Here is a 27,483-nt window from a genome sequence, read left to right as displayed (position 1 = left end):
CTGCCAGGCTCCTCTGTTCATGGAATTCTCCACGCAAGAATACTGGAGTGGGTTGCCATGCCCTTCTCCAGGGGATCTTCTCAACCCAGGAATTGAACGCGGGTCTCCTGCATTACAGGCAGATTCTTTACCATCTGAGCCACCTTCGTAAAGAATCTGCTTGCAAGCAGGAGACCAGGTTCGATCCCTGGTCAAGAAGATCCCCTAGAGAAGGGAATGGCTACCCAATCCTTGCCTGGAGAATTTCACGGACAGAGGAGCCTGGCGGGCTACAGTCCATGGGGTCACAAAGTGTCAGATACCACTGAGAAACTAACATCCCACAGTTTACGCAAAGTTAAAATTGTACGGGCTGAGCATCAGACAGCAGGTCATCCTGTTTACACTTGCTGTTATTAATCTTTCAATCATGAGAAAACTACAGAAGCAGCTACTTGATCACTAGCACAGACTTTATAAAGAAGCTTGAAAACATCGCACATGTGTGCTAAGGTGGCCAAAGAAGGGAGGATACATGGACATTGATTGTTTACAGAGCACAAAGCAGAATCTAACAATCTGAAATGCTATTCCTCAGGGGTTTCTTTTTCTGTAAAGAAACCTAACTTAGCTAGGTGGAACACACCACACAACTGTTCCTCTGTCACTTTCTCAAGGTGTTTTCCTGAGGTGTTTTCACAGGTGGAATTTTGGCAAATGTTACTGGGTTATCTGGAGGTATAAGGAACAGCCCAGTTATTACCAGGAGCTAATTAAAGAAAAACCTAACTTAACGGGAAGCCAGTGCTACCAATAATCTAGCAGTACTGGTAGAGAAAAACACCTAATCCTTCACATTAACACATTATAATGGGTATTTTACTATAGCAACCTGAGATCTCAAAGCCTTCCTAACCAGGGTTATGTTATATAGCACCTAAGAACCCTTGCTTCAGTCTTGACTTAGTGTTATTTTAGAAATTTCTTTGGATGCACCTTTGATTTGGTGCCTAGGGCAGGGTTCCTTGTGGTCTTTGGAGAACCCTGTCCATTTGGGCACCGATTACGCCTTTCTTGCAGCTGGTGCCTCCCTCGCCTTAAGCACTCCACGTACCAGTGCTCCTGCTGCAGCAGCTGCTGCTTCTTTTTTAATTGGCTGTGAGTATCCTCCAACTGATGGCATTTCTGAACTAGCTCTGGAAGTTCCTTCTGTAACTGTTGGTGCTGTCTGTTGATGTTACTGTGGAACTCAGAAACGTGCTGCTTTGCTGCCTTCTCCAAGGCCTGGTTCTTGCTTTTCAGCTCCTTTGTTAGCTTCTTTCCCGACTGCCTTGCCTCTAGCTCACTCAGCTGTGCCTCCAGTAATGCTTTGTCCTGGAAGAACTGGACGAGCATCGCCTGTTTCTTTGCAGCTGTCTCATCGTGGGTCTTCTTTATCTCCTGCTGAAGTTTCTCAATTTCTCTGTCCTGTTTTTCCTTTATCACTGAAATGTCCCTCATTGCCTCCAACTGCTTATTCAAATTGGATAGAGTGTTTTCCTTCTCCAAGAGCTCTCTTTTAAGCGCTGAATTTTTGTTAGCATATTTGGAGGTTAATTCTTGTTTTCTTTGTTCAATCTTCCTGCTTTGTTGTAGATAGTAGTTCCACAGCTTCTCGGTTCTCTGTCTAGACTCCTCTGTTTGCTTGGTCAGGTATTCCTGAAAGAACTGGTTTTCCTTCTGTATGTGATCTTTTTCCTCCAGTAGCTGCCGGGTTTCCACCACTAAGGGCTCTAGCCGAGTTTGAGTTTCTTTGATTGCTTTGTCCAGCTTCATCATTTCCATTACTGCTCTTCCCTTAAACCTCTTCTCAACCCTTGTTAGCTTCTCTGGCTTGAGAAAAGTATTTATGAAATTAACATCTGGTTGAAGGGAATTACTGGTGTCCTCAGCCAATCTGAAAGAAGAACAAAGGAGACATTTGCTCATGTTTTTCATGAGAAATTAGAAAATAATTTTTAAAATGCACACTTGTACTGTAAATCATATCTCAAGTATTTGGGAGGACAAATTGATGTCCCTCACACAAGGTAAGTGGGTAGGAGTGGTGGGGGAAGAGTGGTAGAACTAGGGGTGAAAACAAGGGAGTGTAATTTACAACTGACATGTCTTCGCTGCAACCCTGAGAGGTAGTATCTCCAGCTTAAAGAGGAGAAAACAGGTTCAGAGAATTGAAGTGACTTCACTACAATGTACACCCCCAGAAATTCCTAGTTTCTCTGAACTAGTCTCTGCGGATCTCGGTGTGGCCCAGCAACTCTGGGGCAAGGATCCTGCCAGGGTCCGGAGTCCTGCAGTCCTAAGCCGTATAACGTCCTCAGCTGATGGCCAGCCCTCAGTTCAGTTCAGTTCAGTCGCTCAGTCTTGTGGGACTCTCTGCGACCCCATGGACTGCAGCACGCCAGGCCTCCCTGTCCATCATCAGCTCCCGGAGTTTACTGAAACTCATGTCCATTGAGTCGGTGTCCAACCTCTGTCGTCCCCTTCTGCCTTCACAAGTTAACTCCGCGAGTGTACAATGTACAACAGAGCCTGGGTGTAAAACCCACATCTCACAGCTTATTGAACACTACAGCCACTCCAAAGGGCCATTGGAGCCAACTGGGTGACGGAGGAATACACGCCTCAGCTCTTCAGCTTTCCGGGTGCCAAGGGAGCTAGGGTGGAGGGAGGTGCCCCTTCAGTACCTACTTGACAAACTTGTCAGCCGACTGTTTTCCCCCGGTGTCACGGTTCTGTCCCTTTCGGGAGACCATCAGCGAGCGAGAGCTATTTTGGGGGGCCGGCAACACGCGGAAATAGCGTGTCATTACGGGGGTTGTCCCCAGTTTCTCCGAACTAGGCTCTGCGGATCTCGGCGTGGCCCAGCAACGCTGGGGCTCGCATCCTGTCAGGGTTCCCTGTCGTGCAGTCCTAAGCCGCCTAACCTCCTCGACTGACGGAAGAGCTCTGACGGCCGCTTCTCCAGAGGCTCGGTTCCCAGCTCCCCGGGGGCTGACAGGAAAACGCACTCTCTTCACTAACGTAGCGCGGGAATCCCTGGTCGTCCCTGGGGTCCCTGGTGGACCCTGGGGTCTCTGATTGTCCTGCCCGCCCGGGGTCCAGAGCTTTGACCTTCCCAGGCCCTGCCCGACGACCGTGAGCAGCTCTTTGGTTGGCCTTTTCCAGCCGTCCTCCCAGTGCCTCCACTTCCCCGACGGGGTCCCTAGTTGGGCCCCCATCCGGGTCGCGACGGACAGAAAAAGGTGCACGCCTCGCCCCTTGGCCCTGCCCTTTCTGGCCGGTTGGGTTGGATTCGATTGGTTTTGTTGGGTTCTAGTCTCATTCAGAATCCGGAAAGTCGCGGGTGTCTCTCTAGCAAGTAGCGTCTCTATTGTCTAGTGGGCGGAGCCAGGGACAAGATGGCCGCGCCCGCATCTGCCACGGAATCTCAAGCATCAGGGGGTCCTCGGCCCCCCGCGTGTCTGTTGGTGTTGGGAATGGCGGGGTCTGGGAAAACCACCTTTGTACAGGTGACCTACATGGCGCGGGCGTAGTCGGGGCGCGCGAGAAGTTGTCTGTGGTGGGAGTAAGGCCAGGGGAAAAAGGGAGGGAGGTCTCTCTGGGGAGTTGGAAGGAACCGATGCCTGCTTTCAGGGACATACCGGCAACTCCGGTTTCTTTCTCCGGGAAGCCTTCTCAGATCCTAACCTGGGTTCATTTAGACTCTTCTACGCACCCTCAGTGCCGATTTGGTACGACTGTAGTTGGTTTAGGAATTGTCATGTTATTGCCAACTCCACAAGGCAGAGGCTTAAAGGAATTCTGGCGGTTAATAGAGAGCTGCGTTTCTAAAGTGTAGATTTCTAAAGAATTCTTTCTGGGATGCCTGCAATGTTTCAGGCACTGGGGATACGGCAGAAATGACAAAGTTCCCGCTTAGGTGGAGCTACTATTTTGGCGGGGAGATAGAAACCCCACCCCCGCTCCAAGTTAAGTGATGGAGTGTAGAGGAGACTCTTGGATGTGTGACGAAGAAAGGTAGCATTTCAACTGAGAGTGAATGTTGTAGGTGGAGATCAGAGACGAATAAGGTAGAGGGAAATGGAAGTACAATTCTTCTGGTAAGTTGGATAAAGGAGAGGAAGTTCACTCTTGTCCCTTTGTCCTGCTCTTGGTCTCAGTCTATCCCTCTCTCCATGTCACTGCAGAGGCTCACAGGATATCTGCATAGTCAAGGGTGTCCACCTTATGTGATCAACCTGGACCCAGCTGTGCATGAAGTTCCCTTTCCTGCCAATATTGGTGAGTAAACTCTGCCAGAACTTGTGTAAAATTTCTTAGAGAATGGGAAGCTGTCAACCTATCCTACCCATCTTCAATACTTTCATTTTTAATGTTTTCTAAACTGCCTGATTTCATTTCCCTTAGATTTGCTAGTATCCTGAAACAGCCTTTTTCCTAGTTACCATTTTTTCCTTTGTTTACTCCCTCCCCTTCCTTGTTATTGTTGTTCAGTCCTTCAGTTGCTCAGTCGTGTCCAACTCTTTTAGACCCTATAGACTGCAGCACGCCAGGCTTTCCTATCCTTCACCATCTACTGGAATTTGCTCAAATTCATGTCCATTGAGTCAGTGTTACCATCCAACCATCTCACCCTCTGTTGTCCCCTTTTCCTCCTGCCTTCGATCTTTCCCAGCATCAGGATCTTCTCAAATGAGTTGGCTTTTCCCATCAGGTGGCTAAAGTATTGAAGTTTCAGCTTCAGCATCAGTCCTTCCAGTGAATATTCAGGGTTGATTTCCTCTAGGGTTGACTGCTTTGATCTCCTTTCTGTCCAAGGGACTCTCAAGAGTCTTCTCCAGCACCAGGTTTGAAAGCATCAATTCTTTGGTGCTTAGCCTTCTCTGTGGTCCAACTCTCACATCCGTACATGACTACTGGAAAAATCATAGCTTTATATGGACCTTTGTCTGCAAAGCAATGCCTCAGCTTTTTAATATGTTGTCTAGGTTTATCATAGCTTTTCTTCCAGGGAGCAAGTGTCTTTTAATTTCATGGCTGCAGTCATCATCTGCAGTGATTTTGGAGCCCAAGAAAATAAAGTTTGTCACTGTTTCCATTGTTTCCCCATCTATTTGCTGTGAAGTGATGGGACCAGATGCCATTAGTTTCTGAATGTTGAGTTTTAAGCCAGCCTTTTCACTGTCCTCTTTCACCTTCATCAAGAGACTCTTTAGTTCCTCTTTGCTTTCTGCCATTAGAGTGGTGTTATCTGCATATCTGAGGTTATTGATATTTTTCCTAGCAATCTTGATTCCAGCTTGAGCTTCATCCAGCCCAGTATTTCTCATGATGTACTCTGCATCTAAGTTAAATAAGCAGGGTGACAATATACAGCCTTGATGTACTTCTTTCCCAATTTGGAACCAGTCTGTTGTCCCATGTTCAGTTCTAAATGTTGCTTCTTGACCTGCATACAGGTTTCTCAGGAGGCAGGTAAAGTGGTCTGGTATTCCCATCTCTTTAAGAATTTTCCAGTTTGTTGTGATCCACACAATCAAAGGTTTTAGCATAGTCAATGAAGCAGAAGTAAGTGTTTTTCTGGAGTTCCCTTACTTTTTCTATGATCCAATGGATGTTGGCAATTTGATTCTGGTTCCTCTGCCTTTTCTAAATCTAGCTTGTACATCTTGAAGTTCTGGTTCCATACTGTTAAAGCCTAGCTTGAAGCCTTGCTAGCATGTGAAATCAGTGCAATTGTGTGGTAGTTTGAACATTCTTTGGCATTACCCTTCTCTTTGGGATTGGAATGAAAACTGACCTTTTCCAGTCCTGTGTGCTGAATTTTCTAAATTTGCTGGCATATTGAGTGCAGCACTTTAACAGCAACATCTTTTAGGATTTTCAGTAGCTCAGCTGGAATTCCATCACCTCCACTAGCTTTGTTTGTAGTAATACTTCCTAAGGCCCACTTGACTTCACACTCCAGGATGTCTGGCTCTAGGTGAGTGATCACACCATCATGGTTATCCAGGTCAAGACTCTTTTGTACAGTTCTTCTGTGTATTCTTGCCACCTCTTCTTAATATCTTCTGCTTCTGTTGGTCCATGCCGTTTCTGTTCTTTATTGTGCCCATCTTTGCATGAAATGTTCCTTTGTTATCTCTGATTTTCTTGAAGAGCTCTCTGGTCTTTCCCATTCTATTGTTTTCTTCTATTTCTTTGCATTGTTCACTTAAGAAGGCTTTCTTATCTGTCCTTGTTATTATTTGGAACTTGAGCATTCAGATGGGCATATCTTTCCTTTTCTCCTTTGCCTTTAGCTTCTCTTCTTCTCTCAGCTAGTTGTAAGGCCTCCTCAGACAACCATTTTGCCTTTTTGCATTTCTTGGGGATAGTTTTGATCACCGCCTCCTGTACAGTGTTAGAAACCTCCGTCCATAGTTCTTCTGGCACTCTATCAGATCTAATCCCTTGAATCTATTTGTCACTTCCACTGTATAAGTATAAGGGATTTGATTTAGGTCATACCTGAATGGCCTAGTGCTTTTCCCTACTTTCTTTAAGTCTGAATTTTGCAATAAGGAGTTCATGATCTGAGCCACAGTTGGCTCCCCATCTTGTTTTTATTGACTGTATAGAACTTCTCCATCTTTGCCTGCAAAGAACATAATCAATCTGATTTTGGTATTGACCATCTGGTGATGTCCATGTTTAGAGTTATCGCTTGTGTTTTTGGAAGAGTGTGTTTGCTATGACCAGTGCGTTCTCTTGGCAAAACTCTGTTAGCGTTTGCCCTGCTTCATTTTGTACTCCAAGGTCAAACTTGCCTGATACTCTAGGTATCTCTTGACTTCCTACTTTTGCATTCCAGTCCCCTATAATGAAAAGGACATTTGTGTGTGTGTGTGTGTATATGTGTGTGTGTGTGTGTGTGTGTGTGTGTGTGTTCTGGAAGGTCCTGTGGGTCTTCATAGAACCATTCAACTTCGGCTTCTTCGACTTTAGTGGTTGGGGCATAGACTTGGATTACTGTGATATTGAATGGTTTGCCTTGGAAATGAACAGAGATCATTTTTTCATTTTTGAGAATACATCCAAGTACTGCATTTTGTACTCTTTTGTTGACTCTGAGGGCTACTCCACTTCTTTAAGGGATTCTTGCCCACAGTAGTAGATATAATGGTCATCTGAATTAAATTTGCCCATTCCGGTCCATTTTAGTTCACTGATTCCTAAAATGTTGATGTTCACTCTTGCCATATCATGTTTGACCACTTACTATTTACCTTGATTCATGGATCTAATATTCCAGGTTCCTGTGCAATATTGTTCTTCACAGCATTGGACTTTACTTTCACCACCAGACATATCCATATGCTGAGAAAGATTAAAAGCAGGAGGAGAAGGGGACAACAGAGGATTAAGGAAGACCTGGTATTAAGAACCAGAAATCATTATGAGAACAATTTTGGAGAAAAAATGTTTCCATCTTTTCACTTAAAGGCTCAGTTCAGTTCAGTCGCTCAGTCGTGTCCAACTCTTTGTGACCCCATGGACTACAGCTTGCCAGGCTTCCCTGTCCGTCACCAACTCCCCGAGCTTGCTCAAACTCATGTCCATTGAGTCAGTGATGCCATCCAACCATCTCATCCTCTGTCATCCCCTTCTCCTGCCTTCAGTCTTTCCCAGCATCAGGGTCTTTTCCGGTGAGTTGGCTCTTCCCATCAGGTGGCCAAAGTATTGGAGTTTCAGCTTCAGCATCAGTCCTTCCAGTGAATAATCAGGACTGATTTCCTTTAGGATGGACTGGTTGGATTTCCTTGCAGTCCAAAGGATTCTCAAGAATCTTCTCCAACACCATAGTTCAAAAGCATCAATTCTTCGGTGCTCAGCTTTCTTTATAGTCCAACTCTCACATCCATACATGACTACTGGGAAAACCATAACTTTGACTAGAGGGACCTTTGTTGGCAAAGTAATGTCTCTGCTTTTTAATATGCTGTCTAGGTTGGTCATAGCTTTTCTTCCAAGGAGCAGTATTTGTTGGTGTAGGTCTACCAACTGCTGCATAGGTCTAGTTAGATATTACTGAATAAATCAATTTCCTTTTTATTTTGAATTCCATCCAAATAAATTTTTTTCTAGTTCTATTGAGATATAATTGACATACAGCATTGTATATGATTAAGTTGTATAACATAATGGTTTGATTTACAAACCCAGGAAGTGATTATCATAGTAAGTTTCAGTTCAGTTCAGTTGCTCAGTTGTGTCCTACTCTTTGCGACCACATGAACTGCAGCACGCCAGGCCTCCCTGTCCATCGTCAATTCCCAGAGCTTACCCAAACTCATGTCCATTGAGTCGGTGATGCCATCTAACCATCTCATCCTCTGTCATCCCCTTGTCCTCCTGTCGTCAATCTTTCCCAGCACCAGGGTAGTGAACATCTATCGTCTCATATAGATATAAAATTAAAGGAATGCAAAATCTTTTTTCCCTTGTTATGAGAACTCTTAATAGCTTTCACATGTAACATATAGCAGTGCTTGTTACATTTATAATATTGTATATTACATCTCTAGTGTTTATTGGTGTTAGCATTGGAAGTTAATACCTTTTGCCTACCTTCATCCAATTGTTCCCTCCCTCCGCACCCACTTCTGATAACTACAAATCCAGTCTACTTTTTCTGTGTGTTTGTTTGTCTTTCAGTGTAAGTGACCTGCCAAAGTATTATCATTAGTTCCTGGTACACAACATACTAATTTGAAATATCTGTAAACATTTCAGAATGATTGCTATGACAAATCTAGTTAATATCTGTCACCATACAACAGTACTATATTATTATTGACTATATTCCCCACACTGTACATTTCACTCCCATGACTCATTTGTTTTGTAACTGAAAGTTTGTACCTCTTAATCTCCATCACTTATTTCTCTCCCTGACATCCACTCCCCAAGTTAATGCCTTTATAAAAATGTTATCTGCTTTAACTTAGTTACCAGTAAGTGAGGAGTAAAAAATAAGCCTTTTTTCTTGATTTAACTCCCTTTTTCTATATATATGGTCACTGAGAAAGTATTTAAGTTGTATAGAACTTTTCTTTTCATCTCAGACCATCCCTACTGTAACCAGAGAGCTCCTAGCCTAGCCTTCTTCTTGGGTTACTTGGCAGTTATCCTTGGCCATAAGGAAGTAAACCAGTGTGAAGCTGGAGAGGTTACTAAAAGACAGTGCTGAGCATAGAAGCTTCAAAAGCTGGTTTCAGTTTCTTGTTGGGAGGGAAGATACTTCCAGGGTACCTTTTGTCCTCCTAGTCTGTTCCTGAACTTGCTTCTTTTGCTATCACAATCAGTGATCTTAGCTTGAAAATTTAGGAAACAGATTTGAAAAGTGACTTGGATGCTAAGAGAGAAACTGATTTATTTCCTCAGAGGAAGCAGAGATGACTTGAGAGGTCAATTGGCTTAGATATTAAGAGAGTCTCAAATTGTATTGTTTCTTATGTGTTAAATTCCATTTCTTTGTTTTTTTTCCCCTCACAGACATTCGTGATACTGTGAAGTATAAAGAAGTCATGAAACAGTATCCTTTTCCACATCTACTTTGATGTTGGCTCATCCCTGGTTAGTTACTGTCTGTGTATTGTGTAGCTTTGAAAAAATATCTGTGCCTTTCCTTGTGAAGTATACTAGCAAAAGCATTTGATAGCTTTCAAGTAACTTTATAAAGAGGAGGGATGATGAATATGAGGAGAGGCATTGTAGGTGGTTAGACATCCTATTTCAGTTTGTGAGTTCCATTTTATGCCTTTGTCCCAAACTGCAGGATGTTGTGATTAGCACAGAGGATGCACGGCTAGCTGGTGGTGTGCCTGGGTCCACAAGGTAGTATTGCCTTGGATACAGCTGTTGGTCACCATCTCTTTAGACTGGGAAACTCAAAGGTTAGTAAGATCAACTCTAAGTTTTGGGTTGGTCAACTCTTAGTACATTGCCCATAAAATGTGTACTTTCCCTTTAGGTCCTACTGAGTAGGAAGACTGACTCCAATCCTCAGGTGACTTGAAGAGTGAGAATCAGAGCAAGGAGTGGTACATAGACGGTCTTCATGGCTAATACTCTCAGGCTGTCAATGCCTGAAATGTCTGTCCATTCCATTTGGCCCCATTTTATGTGGCCATTTTTAAACAATAAATGAATGAGGTAGACATCAATAATGAATGTTTCCCTATGAGGTTAAGATTGTGTGGTTCATTCTAGTCAATGGAACACTAATGTTATGCTGGGTTTGTATGTGTGTGTGTGTGTGTGATTGTCAAGATAATAAACTTTATCATCTAAATTGATCTATAAGCAATTTAAATCCTTAACTTAATGTCTAGGTATGGACTTGGACCTAATGGTGGCATAGTGACCTCACTCAATCTCTTTGCTACCAGATTTGATCAGGTATATCTGTCTCTATTTACATAGACATGGCTGTGTTAAAACTTGTGACTCTTAAATGCCTTAGCTTGATCACATCGGGAAAGAAGGGCAATCCATCTGGATGTCCATATAGAACATAAGGAGGCATTTTGGTGGACAGAGAAGTAGGCAATGTGAGGATGATCAACATGGCGAGAGACTTCACACTGAATGTTTGTGGCAGCCAACAAAGCAGACACCTAAGAGGCTTGAGTTCTTTTGCTCTTTCTCTTTTTTTTTTTTTGGCCATGTGGCTTGCAGGATCTTAGTTCCCCAACCAGGGATTGAATCCTGGGTCTTTGGCATTGAAAACACAGAGTCCTAACCACTGGACCTCCATGGAATCCCCCTGGGTTCTATTCTTCATCTGTGCAGTTTTACCCCAAGGATGGGTTGGAGGGATGGGGAGTGGGAAGGTCTGCCAGGCAGAGAATGGAATGATTATGGGGCTTTTCACTTGCAGCAGATAGTTGTCATCTGTTAGCTTTTCTCTGTCACATTCCACTTCCTTAAGAGAGTTTTGCATCACTATTTTTTTTTTAACCTCGGTTTCACTCAGTGAGACAAGCTGTTAACACTTTACCAAAGCACCAGGAAAGAGACTTGGTACTGACAGATCAAGTCTTCAGCTCCTCAGGCCCTTGCCCTGTGCTCCAGGGTGTTGTGGTGCTGCAGGTGTGGCTTTGTTTTTTTAGTTCCATGAGCATGTTAGTTGGTGTCCTCAGATGCAGAACATAGAGATTCAGTTGTTAATGGTGCCTGTGAGGTGGGCCACTCTGGACAGGGCCCTGTAATTTTTTTTTGTTGAACTTGGATCTTGTTGTAATTGACATCTTTCTCCTTTAGGTGATGAAATTTATTGAGAAGGCCCAGAACATGTCTAAGTAAGTGATTTCAGTCTAATGCCTATTTATTACTCTGTGGTAGATGTGTTTCTAGGTTTTTTTGAAAGATTTTGGGATACTATCAAGTTTTGAAAGAGTGAAGTTTGAGATGAAACCATGACAAGTGAAAAAACTGTGGGCAAGAAGACCAGTCATTGAGATGCTCTACAGTGTGGAGCTCAGTTTAATAGAATCCCACCCCCAATCACTTTGGAATATGGTTCTGGCTTCTTAGGAGATATCTTTAGAATTTGAGTCAACTTACTTGTTCAGTTGCCTTCTCTTGCTTGTTGGCATTAAAGTGTCTGAAATACCGTTCTAATCCTTGATTAAAGTAATATAATTCACATGATTCAGAGAGACTATTTTTTAACTAAAAAGTATTTAAAAATAAAATAGAGTAGTATTCTTATTATCATTGTCTGTGATTAACTGTTGTTAAATTTTTAATAGGTTTGCTTTTTTAAAAGAAAGGAAGATAATTTGTTTTTGTAAAGAGTATAGATATTACTGTGACTATTTCATACCATGCATAGATTTAAAATAGGAAGCTATCACCCTTCTTATCATTAGAAATAACAATCATTTTTATCATTATTGCTACTATGAGGATATAGTAGCAGTGATTTATCATCCCAGGTGTTTCTGTTTATATGTACATAGATAGAAGGATGGCTGGATAAGGTGTTTTTACAAAAAAAGGATCATATAGGAGTAGGTTTTCTTTTAAAGTAATAGCTTTATTACAGTATGAATTCACAGACCATGAAGTACACTCTTTAAAAGTATACAGTTTAGTGGTTTTTGGTATATTCACAAAGTTGTGCATTGATCATAATCACCTGATTTCAAAACATTTTCATCTCCAAAAGAACCCCATTCTCATTAACATTCATTCTATTCCCTGTTCCTCCAAGCTCCTGGTGGCTGCAGGCACCATTTTACAACATACATGCATTGAGGGTTCCATTTTCTATACATACTTATCAGTACTTACTACTGTTTTTGATTAGAGCCATCTTAGTGGGTATGAAGTGGTGTCACATTGTGTTTATGGTATGTATTTCCTAAATGATTAATGATGTTGAGCATCTTTTAATGTACTTCTTAGCCATTGGTATATATTTGGAGAAATGGCTATTCGAATTTTTTGCCTTTTTTTTTTTTTAATAAATTTCCAGTACACATTATAATTTAATGTCTGTGTACACTGCAGAGTGATCACCCCCAAAGGCCAGCTATCATCTGTCACCATAGTTGATCCCTTTCACCGCTTTGATCCACCCACAACCCCTTTTCCCTCTGGTAACCACTGATTTGTTCTCTATCTGTGAACTTGCTTTTGGTTGGTTTTCTTTTCTCTTTGTTTCATTCTTTCTCTCCTTTTCCCAGATTATTCCACTTACGAGTGAAATTGTACAGTAGTTGTCTTTTTGCTTCTGATTTGTTTTACTTAGCATCATCCATGTTGTCACAAATGGCAGGGTTTCATTCTTTTTGTATGGCTAAATAGTTTTCTACTATGTGTATACCACGTCTTCTTTATCCATTCATCCATCGGTGAACACTTAAGTTGCTTCTGGGTCTTGGGTGTTGTACATAGTGCTGCAATGAACATACGGGTGTGTATATTTTTTCTAATTAGTGTTTTTATATTCTTTGGATAAATACCCAGAAGTGGAATTCCTGAATCATATATGGTAGCTCTACCCTTCAGTTTTTGAGGAATCTTCCTACTGTTTTTCATAGTGGCTGTACCAGTTTATACTCCCACTAACAGTGTACAAGTGTTTCTTTTTTTGTACATTTGCTTCAACACTTGTTATTTGTTATGTATTCGATAAGTAAGAGCTGTTCTAACAAATGTGAGGTGACATTTCACTGTGGTTTTGATTTGCATTTCCTTAGTAATTAGTGATGTTGAACATCTTTTTCATGTGCCGATTGACTATCTGTGTATCTTCTTTGGAGAAATGTCTACATATTAGATCCTCTCTCATTTATGAATCATGTTGTTTTGTGAATTGTATGTGTTCTTTATGTATTTTGGATACCAATCCCTAATCAGATGTGATTTGCAAATATTTTCTGCTGTTCAGTAGGTTGCCTTTGGGTTTTTTTTTTTAGCCATGTCCAGTGACTTGTGGGATCTTAGTTCCCCAGCCAGGTATTGAACCCTGGGCCACCACAGTGAAAGTGCCAAGTCCTAACCACAGGACCACCAGAGAATTCCCACCTTTTAGTTTTGATGATGTTTTCCTTTGCTGTGCAGAAGCTTTTTCATTTGTAGTCTCATCTTTTATTTTTGCTCTTGATTTCCTTGCCTTTGGTGTCCAATCCCCAAAAACTTCACTAAGACAGATGGCAGTGAGGCTACTGCCTCTGTTTTCTTTCAGGTGTTACATTCTAGTTTTTCATATATTTTGAGTTAATTTTTGTATGTGGAGTGGTCTGGTTTCATTCTCTTGCATATGACTGATTTTCCCAACACCATTTCTTGAAGAGACTTCCCTTTCTCCATTGTATATTCTTGGCTCCTTTGTTGTCAGTTAATTGTCCGTGTATGAGTGAATCTTTGTTCTTTTTTACAAACAGCTTTATTGAGATATAGTTCATGTGCCATACAGTTTACCCATTTTAATTGTGCAATTCTGTGGCTTTTATGGTAGTTATAGAATTGTACAGCCATCACCACAAGTTTAGAACACTGCATCCCCTCAAGAAGAGACCCTCTTCTTTAGTTACCACCTTCTTTTTCTCTTCTTCCCTTTCCTCCATTTTCCTCCAAACCCACCGCTAAGTAAACAGGTTTCCCAAGAGATTTACATACTGGTTTTGCTTCCTGGTGGCACAGAGGTTAAAGCGTCTGCCTGCAATGTGGGAGACCTGGGTTTGATCCCTGGGTTGGGAATATCCCCTGGAGAAGGAAATGGCAACCCATTCCAGTATTCTTGCTTGGAGAATCCCATGGATGGAGGAGCTTGGTGGGCTACAGTCCACGGGTCGCAAAGAGTCAGACACGACTGAACGACTTCACTTTTACTTTGCTTATCTCTCATTTTTAATGCAGTGTGTTTCTAAAACTGTCAGTTTCCTCTATGACTGTTTGCAGCACTGATATATTGCTGCTCTTGCCAATGAACCTGAACACTGGACACTGACCAAAGCCTGGGGGAATGTGGTCTTCACTTTAATGGCAATGGGAAGATGTGAGACTTGGCATGGGAGGTTATTTCTTGTCTTAAATGCCCAGATGTTACTGTTTTGTGGTCTGGAATATCTTTCAGAATGCACAAGTAAAAACTTCTTTTATGACCTTTTTTGACACAGGTATGTCTTGATTGACACACCTGGACAGATTGAGGTATTCACATGGTCAGCTTCTGGGACAATTATCACTGAGGCCCTGGTGAGTATTCTAGGACTTGTTACTGAGGGTTAAGTAGAGAGCCAGACAGAAAAACTTCATCGTTCTGCCTGGGAACTTACGTGGGATAGAGTCATAGAGCTCTGCACACCCTCCTAGAGTGGTTCTTCCTCTCCACAGAGGGTAGGAGAAGAGTTTGGGGACAGGTCAAGGACCTTTTGACTAAAGCTGTGATTATTCTGTGGCTTTAGGCATCCTCGTTTCCAACGATTGTCATTTATGTAATGGACACATCTCGAAGTACCAACCCAGTGACCTTCATGTCCAATATGCTCTATGCCTGCAGGTAATACATTATTGTTGGGCATAGTGTTGTGTCAAGAAGTGAAGTCTCCATTACTTCTTTTCCTTCATTTTTGAGTCCTGAGTGCTTCCCTCTCGGTTTGTGCTGCCCACACCCTTTAGTGTTTCTGGGTTGGTAAGGGAAGAGAAGCACATATGCCTTGGCATCAGCCCCTGGTCGTCTTTCTCCTTTGCTTATTACAGAACAGGTGATGAATGAAAATGCACCTTCTGGTAGATGCATTGCCCCCAGTTGAATGAAATCCAGTTCTGAATAGAATAGAGGCTCTGGTCTAAATGCCTTTTTTTTTTTTTTTTTTTGTGCTAGGAAAAATGAGATTATAACATGAGGAGAGACTGAATTAAAAGATTCATCCGTGATTCTGCATGCACATATTTTCTCAAGCGTGGGGCTATTAGGAGAGGAAGGGCATGCCCTACTAGGCTATGTTAGTGCATTAGACCTAGGAGCAAGGTGGGCAATTATTAACACTGAGTTTAATTTTAGGCATTTGCAAAAAGCAAGCACTCCACTTTGTCTCTTCTAATGTGACCAGGGATATTCCTTCCTGTTAAACACAAGAAATCCTGGTCCAAATAGAAATCTGATATTTGACAGCATGATTTTATCTTCATAGTAACTGTTTAATAGACAGTTAATTTGGTGAAAAACAACACACATACATACACACATAAACATACCCAGGATCAGTACCAAAGCATTATTACTCCAAGAATAGGAGAGAGTGTGTATGTGTGTCAGTTGCTTAGTGGTGGTGGTTTCCTGCTTGGGATGAGAGCACACGTGAGTGCCGTGTGAGAATGGATACCTGTGTTTAGAGTCTGAACCCCTCTCCCTTTTAATTACTCAGCTTCATTGGATTAATAACACAAGCAGGAGCTTAAGTGCTTTTACTAATAATGCCTTCATATTTGATTTTCAGCATCTTATACAAAACCAAGCTGCCTTTTATTGTGGTCATGAATAAAGTAAGTGGAGTCTTCTTCCAGTCTTGCCTGAATATTTCATCAGAACCTTGTGTTAGAAATTTGGTTAGGTGAGAAGGATGATTTCAGATGCTGCAGAGCAGATTGAAGCTAACTGAAAGCAAAGTTGTGAGCACTTCTCAGAAATGGACTCAATTAAATTGAATGAATACACTATATGTCACTGATTCTTCTCCAAAGTTATTTTAGGCTAAATAGAGTAACTCCTGGTCCATAGCATATGGGTTATCCCTCAAGATCAGGACTCTGTAAGTGGGGGAGGGACTGCCAGCCTGTGGGGAGTGGCAATTAAAACAAAACCAAAACTTCTCTGTGGTTGGTTGTTGGCCAGAATGCAAGAGACTGTGTACTTGACTTTGGAGCCTGGAAAATGCTGGCCTCCACTGTGGCCATGGTCACTTGGCAGTGGATAGTAAAGGGTCTGTTTTAACCTGGAATATACAGATCTTCATTTAATTATTTATACTGCACAGCATTCTTGGCTCTTTGTGGCTTGTTTCAGTGGAGGAGGAAATGGGGGAAGCAGAGAAGGAAAATCTATGAATGATTGCTCTTTGTTGTCACCACTTAATTAAAAGAAATTGGGAGAAGGAACTTCCCTGATGGTCCAGTGGTTAAGACTCCATACTTCCACTGCAGGGGATAGGTTCAATCCCTGGTCAGGGAACTAAGATCCACATGCTGTGAGATGTGGCCAAAAGTTTAAAAAATTTTTTTAATTAAAAATAAAATTTTTAATTAAAAAATTAGTTAAAAAATTTTTTTTAATAAAATTTCCCATTGTTTGGGATCTGACCTCATCTCTGGTTGCTGTTAATTGTCTTCTCTCTGGTACAGACTGACATCATTGACCACAGCTTTGCAGTGGAATGGATGCAGGATTTTGAGGCTTTCCAAGATGCTTTGAATCAAGAGACTACATACGTCAGTAACCTGACTCGTTCAATGAGCCTGGTGTTAGATGAGTTTTACAGCTCACTCAGGGTAAACTTTCTCTCTTGTTTATGCTGTCCATCTCTCCAGTTAACCTGTTAATCCAAAGGACTGGCTTTGAACATATCTTTGGAGAGGAAATTCATTACCTTCCGAAAAGTAATTTATAAGGCATTGCTTATTAAAAACTGGAGATTTAATAGATAAATATGATAGAGACCCTACCTTCAGAGATTTTATGGTCTAGTTAGGAGAGAAGACTAAACACAGAGTTGAAATATAATGTATTGTAACTCATATTGTGATATCTTAAGAAAGATATAAAGTTGGCCTGATAGTGGTTAGGTGGTAGATCACTTTTGAAATGAGGGATTTTGGAGGATATAGCACATATAGGTGTGCTTTGAAGGAAGGGTAAGATTTGTGTAAGCAAAAGAGGGTATGGGTAGCAAGGAGTATGTTCACTGCCCAAGCAAAAACATTGAGATACTAATTTTTATAGAGAACAGACTGTCGTTTGATGTGATAGGGAACAGATGAAAAGAACTGCTGCTTGTTTGGTCCTCATTTTCTTTTTCAGTTCTCTACTTTCCATGGACTTATTACCATGACTTTTAAACTTAAAAAATTAAAAAATTTTTTATTTCCATGACTTTTGAGTAAGCATGCTGTTCTGTATTCTTTTAGCGTCATTCTTTGCCAGGGACTTCTTAACATATCCAAACTTCTTCTATGAAGATTTTATGAAATTTGAACCAAATAATGTACACTGTTTAAAAATATGCTGTTGTTTCCTCAGTGGCATTAATGATGCTTTTGGCAGGTGGTGGGTGTGTCTGCTGTCCTGGGTACAGGTTTAGATGAACTCTTCGTGCAAGTTGCCAGTGCCACAGAAGAATATGAAAGGTGAGGACAAAAGAACATTTAATTGATGGCATTCTTAGTTACTCACAATTCTGATATGACAGCAGTTTTGTCAGGCAAAATGTTTTGGTTTTCATAATGTTTGTATTATATTTGCCATGCAGATGTGTACTGGGTCTCATCACATTTAGGGTTAACAAGTACCCATTAGATTAAAAAAAAAACAAACAATAATATAAAAAGACCCCACAATAATATAAAATCTTCACTTTATTGAATGATGAAGAGCAGGAGTCATCAGACATTGTAAAAGTCAGATATTAAAATTTTTGGCTTTGTGGACCGTAATAACTCTGTCATTGTGATGTAAAAGCACCTATAGACAATTCCTAAACAATTGGGTGGGGCTGTGTTCCAATAAAACTTTATTTATAAAAATAGACAGTGGGCTGGATTTGGCCTGTTTGCCACATTTGTTGACCCCCGATTAAGAACATAGACTTTGGAGTCAGATAGACATGAGTTAGATTTTTCCTTCATTTAATAAATGAGTAACTGTAGCATTTATTGTTAAGATTGGTCATTGTGAGGATTATTTGAGATTATTTGAGATGATATACCTAAAGCACCTAGCATAATTGCCAACAAATGGAAAACATATTTCTTTATAAATGATTGTTATAACTGTTGTCATGGTTAATATTCGAGTTCTAATTTATCTAAAGGAAAGTGGAGTCGGAGCACCTATACACTTTCTTAGGCCTGATAACTGGCTGCTTTCTAGCAAGCTTCATACTTAGTAAGATCCTAATAGCCACATTATTATTTTCAGACACATTATTTTTTGTTCATCAGACAAGCGTTGTGGGTTGTTGTTTTTTTTTGTGTGAGTGTTATCAAAGCCTCAGGATAGGCTCTTTTCTGTATCCTTTCATTGTTGCCCAGATGAACGACATAATTTATATACTGCTTCCTGAGTAGGCCTACCTTCTTTTACTCATCATTTAAACATCTTTTATTCATGTTCATCCAAGTGTATGATGAACTCATCAGTCATGGTCTCTCCAGAGTTGATCTTCCCAGCTCAGCAGTCAGTCTTTTGTCTCTTTGCTGGTTTCAGGGTGGGGGTCAGGCACCTTGCTTTTAATTCCTTAGGGATAGAGTTTTAGTGACTAAGAGTTGTTACATCTGATGTTTGGTAGCATAAGATCTTTTGTTATCGTCAAAGTACTAGGAAAATAGAAGTGACATGGGAGCAGGCAGGGCCCACACTGCTTAGTGTTTCTGTCATCATTCATCTTTTATCTCCCTCATTGTTTAAGTAGCCTCTAGTATTTGTATAATTTGTCAGTATTAATCAAAGGGATTTAGAGTGTTTCTCTTTCCAGAGAGTATCGTCCTGAATATGAACGTCTGAAGAAATCACTGGTAAGATAAGAAGCTGTTTGTGTTTTAGGGCTACTAAAAAACAGTCGCAACCCATCTATCATAAGTGATTTTGTTTTGGTATATCCTTTAGATACTTGTAAGGTCTTCCCTTGTAGCTCAGCTGGTAAGGAATCCGCCTGCAATGCAGGAGACCTGGGTTTGATATCTGGGTTGGGAAGATCCCCTGGAGAAGGGAAAGGCTACCCATTCCAGTGTTGTGGCCTGGAGAATTCCATGGACTGTATAGTCCATGGGGTTGCAAAGAATCAGACACAACTGAGCGACTTTCACTTTCACTTAGATACTTGTGAAGATACTTGTATCTTTTAGATACAGTGTATCCTTTAGATACTTGTTAATTTGACCTGTAAATTTGTATGTATGCTGTCTGGATGCAGAAAGGTCTCTTTTTCCCTTCTCTAAATTTGAAGTAATAAAAATCAGGTTTTTCCTGTTATGTGTGCTGAGCCCTTCTAGTGCTACACCTCTACCCTGACTCCAAGGTCCATTTAAAGGCTGTTGTAGAATTTTGTTTAACAGCAGTTCATAACTCTTACCCCAAATGATCAGGTGTCCTGTCCCCATTGGCTCCATTGAACATCTTATCATTTAGCCTTCCTGCTGTGTCTGCTTGAGGGTTCTTTTGAAGATTTTGTGTTGAATTTCTGAAACCTCTAATACAGTCTGCAGAGCCCTCTGGAATGAATTTATGCTAATATGGGCCCACACTGCTTAGTGTTTCTGTCATCATTCATCTCTTACCTCCCTCATTGTTTAAGTAGCCTCTAGTGTTTGTATAATTTGTCATTTCCATTAGAAGTCTGGCATCTAACTTGGGCCTTCTTTTTTAATATAATGACATATTTTTCTATGTATATAGGCCAGTGCACAGAGCCAGCAGCAGAAAGAACAACTGGAACGCCTCCAGAAAGATATGGGCTCTGTAGCCTTGGACACAGGAACTGCCACAGGTACTGGAGGGTCTTCTGGTGTTAGGAACTAAAAGAAGGGTACAGTTGTCTCCACTTAGTAGTTAGGTGCTTGGATTTAAGGGAGAGAAAGAGAAAAGGATAAAGTAAATGTGGTATTTTATGTCAGTCAATCAATTTAGATAAATCCTAGATCCAACAAGTAATTGGCTACCCTGTTTCCCAACTGAGCTTTTTTAACCCTTTTAGGCTCCTGAAGAGGGAGTGGTCATGACATCCCATGGCCTTAGGGTACATGGCTTGATGTTAGGTTCTCCTAGAGACCATTCCCTAACAAGCTGAATCCTCTGCTCAGGACTCAAACCCACTTGATTAGACTTTCTCCTGACTATTGGAGCTCAGCCCTTATTTAGTTTCCCTGTGTAGGGAGCTTACTTCTATTAGTATATTCAATTTTCCATTTTTTTCTCCTCTTTTTCTTTTTTTTAAATTAATTTATTTTAATTGGAGGCTAATTACTTTACAATATTTTAGTGGTTTTTGCCATACATCAACATGAATCAGCCATGGGTGCACATGTGTTCCCCATCTAGAATACCCCTCTCAACTCCCTCCCCATCCCATCCCCCAGGGTCATCCCCGTGCACCAGCCCTGAGCACCCTGTCTCATGCATTGAACCTGGTCCAGTGATCCGCTTCACATATGATAATATACACGTTTCAACCCTACTCTCTCAAATCATCCCACCCTCGCCTTCTCCCAGAATGCGAAAGACTGTTCTTTACTTCTGTGTCTCTTTTGCTTTCTCGCATATAGGGTCATCATTACCATCTTTCTAAATTCCATATATATGCATTAGTATACTGTATTCATGTTTTTCTTTCTGACTTACTTCACTCTGTATAATAGGCTGCAGTTTCATCCACCTCATTAGAACTGATTCAAATGCATTCTTTTTAATGGCTGAGTAATATTCCATTGTGTGTATGTACCACAGCTTCCTCATCCATTCATCTGCTGCTGGACATCTAGGTTGCTTCCATGTCCTGGCTATTGTAAACAGTGCTGTGATGAACATTGGGGTACACATGTCTCTTTCAATTCTGGTTTCCTTGGTGCGTGTGCCCAGCAGTGGGATTGCTGGGTCATATGGCAGTTCTAGTGCCAAATTTTTAAGGAATCTCCACACTGTTCTCCATAGTGGCTGTACTAGTTTGCTTTCCCACCAACAGTGTAAGAGGGTTCCTTTTTCTCCTCACCCTCTCCAGCATTTATTGTTTGTAGACTTTTTGATAGCAGCCATTCTGACTGGCGTGAGATGGTACTTCATTGTGGTTTTGATTTGCATTTCTCTGATAATGAGTGATGTTGAGCATCTTTTCATGTGTTTGTTAGCCATTTGTATGTCTTCTTTGGAGAAATGTCTGTTTAGTTCTTTGGCCTATTTTTTGATTGGGTCATTTATTTTTCTGGAATTGAGCTGCAGGAGCTGCTTGTATATTTTTGAGATTAATTCTTTGTCAGTTGCTTCATTTGCTATTATTTTCTCCCATTCTGAAGGCTGTCTTTTCACCTTGCTTATAGTTTCCTTCATTGTGCAAAAGCTTTTATGTTTAATTAGGTCCCATTTATTTATTTTTGCTTTTATTTCCATTACTCTGGGAGGTGGGTCATAGAGGATCCTGCTGTGATTTATGTCAGATAGTGTTTTGCCTATGTTTTCCTCTAGAAGTTTTTATAGTTTCTGGTCTTACGTTTAGATCTTTAATCCATTTTGAGTTTATTTTTGTGTATGGTGTGAGAAAGTATTCTATTTTCATTCTTTTACAAGTGGTTGACCAGTTTTCCCAGCACTTGTTAAAGAGATTGTCTTTTCTCCATTGTATATTCTTGCCTCCTTTGTCAAAGAAAATGTATCCATAGGTGTGAGGATTTATCTCTGGGCTTTCCATTTTGTTCCATTGATCTATATTTCTGTCTTTGTGCCAGTACCATACTGTCTTGATGACTGTAGCTTTTTAGTATAGTCTGAAGTCGGGCAGGATGATTCCTCCAGTTCCATTCTTCTTTCTCAAGATTGCTTTGGCTATTCGAAGCTTTTTGTATTTCTGATACAAATTGTGAAATTATTTGGTCTAGTTCTCTGAAAAATACCGTTGGTAGCTTGATAGGGATTGCATTGAATCTATAGATTGCTTTGTGTAGTATACTTATTTTCACTATATTGATTCTTCCAATCTGTGAACATGGTATATTTCTCCATCTATTTGTGTCATCTTTGATTTCTTTCATCAGTGTTTTATAGTTTTCTATATATAGGTCTTTTGTTTCTTTAGGTAGATTTATTCCTAAGTATTTTATTCTTTTCATTGCAATGGTGAATGGAATTGTTTCCTTAATTTCTCTTTCTGTTTTCTCAGTGTATAGGAATGCAAGGGATTTCTGTGTGTTAATTTAATATCCTGCAATTTTACTATATTCATTGATTAGCTCTAGTAATTTTCTGGTGGAGTGTTTAGGATTTTCTATGTAGAGGATCATGTCATCTGCAAACAGTAAGAGTTTTACTTCTTCTTTTCCAATCTGGATTCCTTTTATTTCTTTTTCTTCTCTGATTGCTGTGGCTAAAACTTCCAAAACTATCTTAAATAGTAGTGGTGAGAGTGGGCACCCTTCTCTTGTTCCTGACTTTAGGGGAAATGCTTTCAATTTTTCACCATTGAGGATAATGATCGCTGTGGGTTTATCATTCATATATGGCTTTTATTATGTTGAGGTATTCTTTCTCTGCCTGTCTTCTGGAGGGTTTTTATCATAAATTCTCCTTTTCTTGAAAAATACTCAGCTCCTCTGTCATTTCACCCTCTGTTCTCTTCAGACCCTCTCTGAACTTAAATTTCCATCAGGAAGTTTCCTGAACACTCCACACTTTTACTTTGGACTTACCAGCACACTGGGTCTGCTCACATGTCTTTAGCCTTCATAGGAAAAACCATAGCTGCTTTCAAGCTGAGAGCTAGTAAAAACAAATGACATTACTACTAAGACAAGCTTCTTGAGAGTTGAGTTTTTCCTCAACTTAAAAATGAGACTTCTTGGGTTACTGGCACTTTGTGAAATAAACTAGTGTAGAAATGTTTAATGGTATGAACAGTACATTTAGAAGAGAGAAGATACTGCATTTTATCATGATCACTTTCATCCTGCCAATTTTTAATCATAGTTACTTACTGATTCAAAATTACCCTTTTGAGGAGGCCTGTGTTCCTGATATGCTGCTGATAGTATTTTACATGCAGGCAGCTCATCTCCTGTGCTGGACCCTTCTGATTTGATCCTGACTCGGGGAACCTTGGATGAAGAGGATGAGGAAGCAGACAGTGATACTGATGATATTGACCACAGAGGTGAGAGGTGGCTGAGGTGACTCATGAAAACAGAACAACTGCTTATCCTCTCATTGTTTGCCTGGAGCTTTCTGTTATTGAGAGACTTTAACCATGCAGCCAGTAATAGGGGAGAGAGGAAATGGTAAAGGATATAGCACCAGAAAGGAGTTCCATACACTGAGAGTTCCTGGCCTTCCACAAGAATGGTTAGTACTGAGCTTGATTATGGCCTTTTCTTAGTCTTGTGTCTTCTCATCTTTAGGTCCTAACTCAATTTTGAGGAACCCAGGATTGTTTATTATAATTGTTTTAAGAATACAGGAGGCCTTAGTGAACCTAAATTAGTCAGAAGGGACTGTAACATTGAGGAGAGAATGGCTTTGGAAACCCTAAAGGGTTTTATGTGGCATAGTTTTATAGACTGTGGACAGAGTCTATTTCTTGAAACAACCCTTGTAGGTCCTTGCTGTGCTCAAGGGTAAACCTCTCTTTATTTCAGTGTGCTGGATGCTAACATGTAAATTGCCTCATTTAATACTATTTATTGAGGTATAATTTACAAATAATAAATCCCACTCCTTTAAAGTGTATAGTTCAGTTCAGTCACTCAGTTGTGTCTGACTCTTTGCAACCCCATGGACTGCAGCATGCCAGGCTTCCCTGTTCATCACCAACTGCCAGAGCTTGCTCAAACTCATGTCCATTGAGTCAGTGATGCCATCCAACCACCTCATCCTCTGTCATCCCCTTCTCCTCCTGCCTTCACTCTTTCGCAGCATCAGGGTCTTTTCCAGTGAGTCCATTCTTTGCATCAGGTGGCCGAAGTATTGGAGCTTCAGCTTCAGCATCTATCCTTCCAGTGAATATTCAGGGTTGATTTCTTTTAGGATTGACTGGTTTGATCTCCTTGCACTCCAAGGGACTCTCAAGAGTCTTCTCTAACACAAGTATATAGTTAGATGAATTTTAATACATATAGTCTTATAGTAATTACCATCATAAGCAAGAAACACAACACTTCCATCACCCTAAAAGTTCGCTCATGCCCATTTTTATTTAGTCCCTTCCCCTACACCAGTTTCTGGCAACCACTTATATGATTTTTGTGCCTATAATTTTGCCTTTTCCAGAATGTAATGTAAGTGGAATCACAGTATTTAACTTGGCTTTTTTCACTTAGTATAATGCTTTTTGTGATCCTTCCATGTTATTGCATGTATGAGTAATATGTTTTTTTAAATTGCTTAGTAATATTCCATTATGTGGATGTGCCTTTGTTTATCCATTCACAAGCCAATTGACATTTGGGTTGTTGCCAGGTTTAAGCTGTGGTAAATAAACTCCTATAAAGATTGGTTAATAGGTTTTTGTGTGGACACAGGTTTTCATTACTCTCAGTTAAAAATATGTAGGAGTGGGATCTCATTTTAGTTACTTTACGAGGGAAGCATCTCCCCACCTATTGGTCAAAGAAATTGTACATTTTGGGCAACATGATAAATAGAACCTGCTTCTAGGAAATACTTCCTTATTGGGAGAATTGAACATGGAGTGTCTTAGCAAGAGTACAGTTGACTCTTGACCAACTCAGGGGCTGGGGTACCTATTATCCTTGGTACAGTTTTAACAGTCCTCATATAACTAACTTATAGTTGGCCCTCCGACTCTGGTTCTGCATTTGTGGATTTCATCAACCGTGGATTATGTAATACTGTATGTACTACTGAAAAAAGTTTGTGTGTAAGGGGACTCACGCAGTTCAAGCCCATGTTGTTCAAGGTTACATGTACTATTTCTGATAGATGGGAGACAGTGGCTCTAATCCACTGGTCTAATGGGGAGAGTCTGAAAATAACTCACCTTCTTTTTTCCTTATAGTTACAGAGGAAAGCCGCGAAGAGCCAGCATTCCAGAATTTTATGCAAGAATCAATGGCACAGTACTGGAAGAAAAACAAATAGTTTCTAAATTTCAAAATTTTGGAACTCTGTGTGAAGGACTATCTTTAGCTCTGACTGGGGGCTACAATCTATAAAGGATGGTTTTGTTCAGAATAGCAGTTTGTCTTACTAGTGAAACTTCCTGACTCCGATGAAGCCAGAATAGATTATTTGGACCTGCTAATAATTCCCATTGGCCTTCCCCTCGGATTTATGCAAGGAAGCATATTCTGTTTTTGGACACTGATATCCCTTTGAGCCTAAAACCGCAAGTTGTATCATTTGAACTCACATACTTTTGCTACTGATGGATGAAACAGAGAACTTAGTAGGCTGGATCTCTAGCCTCTACTTCCTGAGCATTTGCCTTTGAACTTGTACCATGAGTTCCCTTCCTTTTTATCAGAAGGTGAGAGGAAACAGGAGCTTGTCCAGAATGACAGTGCAGTCTCCTTGGCAACCAGTCAATGTTAGTATGAAACGTGCCTCCCACTGGGGAGCTCATTATAGAACATCAGGTTCACTGAAGAAAGTGGGCAACACATAGTTAGTAAGAATTCTACTTTAGATGGTGGCTTAGATAAAGAGTTTTTAATTTTCACTCTGTTGTAAGCCTGCTTGTCATCATTTCAAGTAAGAAAATCATCACAAATAGTCACTTCAGTTCAGAAGAGAGATTTAAAGCCACATGATGTTTACTGAAGTTCTGTGTACACACCACACCTAATAATGAGCAATGAAGCCAGGCCCTGTTTGTATTGTACTTTAATGCAGTGTGTCCTTCCTTAGTGATTTACTCAAAGGGCATGGGTTTGGGTCAGGTGCACATTCCACACATAATAGCCCTGGTAAGGGTTTGCTTCGCCTCCACATTCTTCACAGTATCTTAAAACATAGTAATATTTCTCTTAAGACATTTTATTCCTGCCTAACCTGTATTTCAGTTCAGTGGCTCTCAAAGTGTGGTCTCTGGAACAGAAGCATCAGCATCATCTGGCAAGTTACCAGAAATGGGACATTCAAGACCAAAATCAGAAACTGGGGGTGGGGCGTGGGGCCTAGCAGTCTATTTTAAAAAGGCCTCCAGGGGATTCTGATGCATGCTAAGTTCAGAACAGTGCTCTAACTCAAACAGCCTATGGCATAATTCCAGATGAATTCCAGGTGAATCTCAGGTATCAATGCTCTTATGACCTTCTTTATCAGAGTACCTGAACCTTGGCCATCTAGTGCCTATTCTTCAATTTAAATCTTCTAAAAATAAGAATATTTTGTTTTACATAAAGTATTAATTTCAATACTATATAACTAATGGGAACCACTGGTCTAAGAACTTGAATTTGTTCTTTAAGAGGGAACCACTTGGACAGCAAACTTGTACATACCTGTTTTTTTCCCTAGTGCCTTTGAATACTTTTTCATTAAAGAGGAAATCATCTGGCCTAAGCTCCATAACAGCAGAGACAGTCTTACTCATCTGTATATCCCTTGCAAAGGACCCAGTACATAATGGGTACTCAATAAATGTTTGCTAAGTGAACTAATTAAATACTAAGTGGCTACTTTCTGGAAACCAACCACCAGATGTGTACTTTCATCAGTAAATAAGGGGAAGTGAAGTGAAGTGAAAGTTGCTCGGTTGTGTCCAACTCTTTGTGACCCCATGGACTACAGTCCATGGAATTCTCCAGGCCAGAATACTGGAGTGGGTAGCCTTTCCCTTCTCCAGGGGATCCTCCCAACCCAGGGATCGAACCCAGGTCTCCCGCATTGCACGCGGATTCTTTACCAGCTGAGCCACAAAGGAAGCAAATAAGGGGAAATAAAACTAAACCTGGAACAGGAAAGGTTTAAACATGCCAAGGATGTCCAATTAGCAAACTTATAAATGCTTTGGCAACAGTTTAAATCATAAC

The 27,483-nt window shown here is 40.7% G+C and overlaps 2 protein-coding genes across 5 annotated transcripts; one reads left to right on the top strand and one right to left on the bottom strand.

Annotated features, from left to right (window-relative positions):
* Window positions 1–284: 284 nt before the first annotated feature.
* On the bottom strand, window positions 285–3,197 carry CCDC121 (coiled-coil domain containing 121). Of its 3 annotated transcripts, none has more exons than XM_027555783.1 (2): window positions 2,710–3,197; window positions 285–1,915 (listed from the first exon to the last, which is right to left on the bottom strand). In XM_027555783.1, exons 1-2 carry the CDS (start codon window positions 2,826–2,828, stop codon window positions 949–951), a joined length of 1,086 nt encoding a protein of 361 aa, XP_027411584.1. In that variant the 5' UTR covers window positions 2,829–3,197; the 3' UTR covers window positions 285–948. The 3 variants fall into 3 exon arrangements, with proteins under 3 accessions (XP_027411584.1, XP_027411586.1, XP_027411585.1); XM_027555785.1 differs by having other exon boundaries at window positions 2,946–3,021; XM_027555784.1 differs by lacking the exon at window positions 2,710–3,197 and adding an exon at window positions 2,124–2,417.
* A 190-nt stretch (window positions 3,198–3,387) lies between these two features.
* GPN1 (GPN-loop GTPase 1) lies at window positions 3,388–27,107 on the top strand. 2 transcript variants are annotated; one of them, XM_027555781.1, is made up of 14 exons: window positions 3,389–3,530; window positions 4,209–4,302; window positions 9,559–9,598; window positions 10,398–10,464; window positions 11,329–11,366; window positions 14,697–14,775; window positions 14,985–15,079; window positions 16,020–16,065; window positions 16,921–17,067; window positions 17,840–17,922; window positions 19,269–19,308; window positions 20,189–20,279; window positions 23,538–23,645; window positions 25,506–27,107. In XM_027555781.1, exons 1-14 carry the CDS (start codon window positions 3,420–3,422, stop codon window positions 25,586–25,588), a joined length of 1,122 nt encoding a protein of 373 aa, XP_027411582.1. In that variant the 5' UTR covers window positions 3,389–3,419; the 3' UTR covers window positions 25,589–27,107. The 2 variants fall into 2 exon arrangements, with proteins under 2 accessions (XP_027411583.1, XP_027411582.1); XM_027555782.1 differs by lacking the exon at window positions 23,538–23,645 and having other exon boundaries at window positions 3,388–3,530.
* Window positions 27,108–27,483: the final 376 nt, after the last annotated feature.

This window comes from Bos indicus x Bos taurus, chromosome 11, assembly GCF_003369695.1.
Source record: "Bos indicus x Bos taurus breed Angus x Brahman F1 hybrid chromosome 11, Bos_hybrid_MaternalHap_v2.0, whole genome shotgun sequence".
NCBI classification, from domain to species: domain Eukaryota; kingdom Metazoa; phylum Chordata; class Mammalia; order Artiodactyla; family Bovidae; genus Bos; species Bos indicus x Bos taurus.
This window is presented reverse-complemented; position numbering and strand designations above follow the sequence as displayed.